The 6,027-nt window shown below is 47.1% G+C and overlaps 1 protein-coding gene across 2 annotated transcripts in view; it reads left to right on the top strand.

Moving 5' to 3' along the window:
- Positions 1-4,058: 4,058 nt before the first annotated feature.
- The window catches only part of ARMH4 (armadillo like helical domain containing 4), an 80,603-nt gene continuing 78,634 nt past the window's right edge, over positions 4,059-6,027 (top strand). Inside the window, exon 1 of one of the 2 annotated variants that reach the window (XM_060753578.2) lies at positions 4,059-4,307. In XM_060753578.2, coding sequence (XP_060609561.2) covers positions 4,296-4,307 — 12 coding nt within the window. In that variant the 5' untranslated portion in view covers positions 4,059-4,295. The remainder of the gene's footprint in view (positions 4,308-6,027) is intronic. The other variant, XM_060753569.2, reaches the window with a different exon arrangement.

Raw genomic sequence — 6,027 nt, 5'->3', positions numbered from 1 at the left:
GTTCTTGCTGCTATGACTAAGCCCTCGTGTTCCAACTAGACTATTTTTATGTCCTACTGCTGGTACATGAACAAATGGTTGAGAACCAGAGATATAAATAGGAGATTACTGATTTCTTGGCACAGATTGCTTCTTAGGAGCATAGTATGCATACCAGCCTAATCAGGTAAAAGGCAGTTTGAGTAAGTATGGATACTTCTGCCCCACTTTCAGGAAGGTTGCCAGGACAGAACTCTTCCAGGTACAGAGATTTCCGAGCCAAAACAATGTCATAGAGGGCAAACCCTGGTGATTTTGCAGGTTAAGTTCGCTAGTGATGTCACTAAGTATGGCATGGTCAATATCTACCATTGTTAGAAAATATTACTTTCAAAATAGGTTTCAGCAAAGTCCATGGTTTGAGCACTGGAGACCCTCAGAGTTCAAATCCCTGCTCAATCATGGAAATTCACTGGATGAAACTTATGAAAGCCATACTCTCTCATCCTCAAAGGAAATCAAAGGGAAACCTCCTCTGGACAAACCATGATAGGGTTGCTGTGAGTTTTTCGGGCTGTATGCCCATGTTCAAGTAGCATTCTCTCCTGATGTTTCGCCTGCATCTGTGGCTACTGGCATCTTCAGAGCTTCTTTTGCTAGTGAGGCAAGTGACAAATCTCCTTTGGGGTGACACTTTCTGCTGTCAAGAATTCAATGACTGCATGTTGCTTAAGTCGCATTGACCGACCGTCTGCGCAGGGTTCCATACTTTGCACTTTAACAACACAACCGTTCAATGCTAAGGCTTTCCGCCAAAATGGAACTGTAGAGCAGCTTGGGAGTTCTTCTGGACTCATCACTGAGCCTGGAATCCCAGGTTGCAGCGGTGGCCAGGGGAGCGTTCGCACAATTAAAACTTGTGCGCCAGCTGCGCCCGTACCTTGGGAAGTCAGACTTGGCCACAGTGGTCCACGCTCTCGTTACATCTAGAATAGACTACTGCAATGCACTCTACGTGGGGTTGCCTTTGAAGACTGCTCGGAAGCTTCAAATAGTCCAACGAGAGGCAGTCAGGTTAATAACTGGGGTGGCATACAGGGAGCATACAACTCCCATGTTATGCCAGCTCCACTGGCTGCCAGTTTGCTACCGGGCACAATTCAAAGTGCTGGCTTTGGCCTATAAAGACCTAAATGGCCCCGGCCCAAATTATCTGTCCAAATGCATCTTCTTCTATGTACCATTGTGAAGATTAAGATCCTCCGGGGAGGCCCCGCTTTCGGCCATTGTCAAAGGCGCGATTGGTGGGGACGAGAGACAGGGCCTTCTCGGTGATTGCTCCCCGGCTATGGAACTCCCTTCCTTATGAGTTCAGGTTGGCCCCCTCCCTCCTGTCCTTTAGAAGGATGGTAAAAACTTGGCTGTCGGACCAAGCTTTCGGGACAGGGCAATGAAGCGACAATGGGAAAGATGACAGGGCCAATTGGATTTGATGTGGATGACTAGCACGGTTTTAAATTGTGTTATTTTAAATGGTGTATTTTAATATTTAGATAGATGTTTTAAATGTTTATGTATTATACCCAGGCATTGAATGTTTGCATGTATATGTTGTGCTCCGCTCTGAGTCCCCTTCGGGGTGAGAAGGGCGGAATATAAGTGTTTTAAATAAATAAATAAATAAATAAATAGAGGAGAGTCTACTGAACAAGCCAGTACCTGCTGCATACCAGTATTGCCAGCTGTTGAGGAGAGAAGGTGGCATTACTTTTCATTCAACCCTCGTAACAGTAAATAAAAAACCAAAACTCAAACACGGGGGAACTCCAGGCAAGAAACAATCAGGAAAACCTAATCACCTCTCAACAAAGGATTTTTCCAGGCAGTAACAAGCCACACCTAAAAACTGTCAGGCCATCAAATGCTAATCAGGGTGGACAATTGATTAGCTCCAACTGTGCTGGTACGGCCGTACCAGGAGCTCCAAATTTATTTGCTTTGTATTAAATGTTTGTTTGCAGTCCTAGGTTTCAGGGACTCTGCAGATAGGTGGCTTCCTTCGGTTGCAGTCATAGGGCAAGTCACCTGTCCATCATCATTAAGTTTTGGTTCCGCCCCTTGCTCAGGGCAATTGGGAAGGGAAGGGAGCCATTTTTTAGTTAGTCTCAGCAAGGAAAGCTAATGCACAGGATGTGTGCAAACTTCCCCTGTACAAAAGCTTCAACCGTTAAGACTTTCCGGGGGAGAATGGTCTTAAGATTCTCCAAAGATTTCCAGGGAAACAGCCCTAAAGACCAAAGAACTCCAGCTGGAGAATATCTAAGCCTTTACTGGTAGGTCCACTCGGTGCTTCGAGATGCAGTTCGACCCGGTAGCGGAGCCCACATCAGTAAGGGTTAGATTACAGTCAGCCTGGGAGAAGTTAAAAAGGGGATTTTCCATTTAAAGTAAAGAAGAAGTTATTGAAGACAGTTGCCTGTCCTTCGTGGGCAAGATTAGGAAGCTACCAGTTGCATAAAGCTTCGAAGCATTTGTTTAGCTTTATTGAAGACCAGAGAAGTTTCTGTTTGATTATTCATTAATAATCTTTGTTTACTTTGTTATACTTCACAAGCCATCTAAAGATCATTTGTGGTGGAAAACCTCTAATAACTTCTCCTTGGGCCCCCTGGCTTCCCACTGGGCAAAGGTTGCACATCCTGTTCCAAAGGAAATTCTTTACATTCTTTAATGACTTAGATGAAGGGCTAGAAGGCAGGATCATCAAGTTTGCAGATGACACCAAATTGGGAGGAAGAGCCAATACTCCAGAGGACAGGAGCAGGATTCAAAACGATCTTGACAGATTAGAGAGATGAATGGCCAAAACTAACAAAATGAAGTTCAACAGTGACAAATGCAAGATACTCCACTTTGGCAGGAAAAACGAAATGCAAAGATACAAAATGGGGGACAATGCCTGGCTTGAGAGCAGTACGTGTGAAAAAGATCTTGGAGTCCTCGTGGACAGGAAGTTAAACATGAGCCAACAATGTGATGTGACGGCAAAAAAAGCCAATGGGATTTTGGCCTGCATCAAGAGGAGCATAGTGTCTGGATCTAGGGAAGTAATACTTCCCTAGATCCTAGACCTCTATTCCACCTTGGTTAGACCACACCTGGAATATTGTGTCCAATTCTGGACACCACAATTCAAGAGAGATATTGACAAGCTGGAATGTGTCCAGAGGAGGGCGACTAAAATGATCAAGGGTATGGAGAACAAGCCCTATGAGGAGCGGCTTAAGGAGCTGGGCATGTTTAGCCTGAAGAAGAGAAGGCTGAGAGGAGATATGATAGCCATGTATAAATATGTGAGAGGAAGCCACAGGGAGGAGGGAGCAAGCTTGTTTTCTGCTTCCTTGGAGACTAGGACGCGGAACAATGGCTTCAAACTACAAGAAAGGAGATTCCATCTGAACACGAGGAAGAACTTCCTGACTATGAGGGCCATTCAGCAGTGGAACTCTCTGCCCCGGAGTGTGGTGGAGACTCCTTCTTTGGAAGCTTTTAAACAGAGGCTGGATGGCCATCTGTCAGGGGTGATTTGAATGCAACATTCCTGCTTCTTGGCAGAATGGGGTTGGACTGGATGGCCCATGAGGTCTCTTCCAACTCTTTGATTCTATGATTCTCAACAAAGGATTTTCCCAGGCAGTAACAAGCCACACCTAAAAACTGTCAGACCATCAAATGCTAATCAAGGTGGCCAATTGAAACATTCACACCTAGCTCCAACAGACAAGAGTTCTTTCTCCCACATATATATAAAACCAATGTTCCTAGTTTCCAACAGATCTCACAACTTCTGAGGATGCCTGCCACAGATGCAGGCGAAACATCAGGAGAGAATGCTTCTAGCACATGGCCATACAGCCTGAAAAACTTGCAACAACCCAGTGATTCTGGCCGTGAAAGCCTTCGACAATACATGCACACTGTGCCTTATGTGTTCCTTTGCCTGCCTCTGCACCCCACTGCTCTTTCTTTCTACCAACTCCAATGGGCAGAGAGCAGGGTCTAGCTAAGCTATAGGCTGGCGAAGGAAGGCGGGTGGGTGTATCTTGCTACTGTCTGCGCCCAATCTCCGAGCCGGGGAAGGAGTGCCTTATGAATATGAAAAGCACCCCAGCTCTCTCTGTTCCCTCCCTTTCTGTCCTCCTCTCCTTGGCCATGAAGGCAGCAGCAGAGCAGCTGTGAAATCCGGATGCTGGGGACCAGCGGCGAAGATCTCTTCCTCTCGGGCACCTCGAAGATGCTCCCTAGCTAAAGAGAAGATGGGCGTTCAGGTGAGGATGGAGGCAGACCTCTTTGTGTTGCTTTCGCCTTGGCAGCGGAGCAGAGCAAGCCAGGATCGAAAGGCCAGGGGAGAACTTGTCTGCAGAGTGTGTCTTGCCCAATTTGAGCAAGATGATGGATGAGTGCTATCCTTGGCCTCTATTTTCGGGGGTGATGGAGGAAGGCAAGAGAAGCAAGCAGGCCTTGCTAGACAATGCAGGAGTTTCTCTCCCCCTTCTCCTCACTGGCCAGCATTGAATCCCACAAGAATAGAGGAGAGGGTGGCTTGCTAGCCCCTGAGCCTTTCTTTGTGCCTGCTTTGTGCTCTGTCCTTTTGTTGGGGGATTTGTCTCTCTCTCTTTGCCCTCCCTCTTCAGTCTCCCCCACCTTCCTTTCTGGCGAAAAGATCAAATTTCCCTCAATTCATGGTCTCTGAATTCATTCATTTCCCATGCGCTCCCCTCCCTCCTTTTCCCAGCTTCGGGTCAGCGGTCTGGTGGAATTCCAAGATGAAATGGTTGCAAGGGGAAGGTGCACGAGCCAAAGGCGAAACAGTCTTTGCAGCATGTTGTTGCTGTTGTTGTTCTTCTTAAAATAAATAAACAAACACCATGGGTTGATATTAAAATATCCAGCAAGGCCATGGGATAGGTGGATGCACGGCTAAGTAGGTATATGTAGGGAGCCAAGGAAGGGAAGAGCAAAACTTCGCACTGTTGGCCTTTGGTCTGTTTATGCAGATGCTAGGTTTGCTGGCAGACACAACTTGAAAACAAGGAGACGGCATTAAGGCAGCATTCTTGGGCAATGAAACATAATGTGATACGTGCCATATTTGTAGTGGCAATGAATACACGTCAGTTTCAAAAAGAAAATCTCAAAGCTGTGCCTTATGAATGAAGTAGGTGCAAGGTAAAGGGTTTCCCCTGACATTAAGTCCAGTCGTGTTTGACTCTGGGGGTTGGTGCTCATCTCCATTTCTAAGCCGAAAAGCCGGCGTTGTCCGTAGACACCTCCAAGGTCATGTGTCCGGCATGACTGCATGGAGCGCCGTTACCTTCTACCTTTTGGTCAACAAATTTAGCAGCTCAGTGGTTTAACCCACTCTGCGACCGGGGGCTCCTGTGTATTTTCCACCTAGGGTAAAGTAAAGGTTGTCTCCTGACATTAAGTCCAGTCGTGTCTGACTCTGGGGTGTGGTGCTCATCTCCATTTCTAAGCTGAAGAGCCGGTGTTGTCCATAGACATCTCCAAGGTCATGTGTCCGGCATGAGTGCATGGAGCGCTGTTACCTTTCCGCCGGAGTGGTTCCTATTGATCTACTCACATTTGCATGTTTTCGAATAGCTAGGTTGGCAGAAGCTGGGGCTGACAGTGGGAGCTCGCGTCGCTCCCCGGATTCGGACCTGCTACCTTTGGTCAACAAATTTAGCAGCTCAGTGGTTTAACCCACTCTGCGACCGGGGGCTCCTGTGTATTTTCCACCTAGGGTAAGGTAAAGGTTGTCCCCTGACATTAAGTCCAGTCGTGTCCGAATCTGGGGGTTGGTGCTCATCTCCATTTCTAAGCTGAAGAGCCGGTGTTGTCCATAGACACCTCCAAGGTCATGTGCCCGGCATGACTGCATGGAGCACTGTTACCTTTCCGCCGGAGTGGTTCCTATTGATCTACTCACATTTGCATGTTTTTGAATACCTAGGTTGGCAGAAGCTGGGGCTAACAGCGGGAGCT

Source organism: Anolis sagrei, chromosome 1 (assembly GCF_037176765.1).
Source record: "Anolis sagrei isolate rAnoSag1 chromosome 1, rAnoSag1.mat, whole genome shotgun sequence".
Classification (NCBI taxonomy): Eukaryota; Metazoa; Chordata; class Lepidosauria; order Squamata; family Dactyloidae; genus Anolis; species Anolis sagrei.
This window is presented reverse-complemented; position numbering and strand designations above follow the sequence as displayed.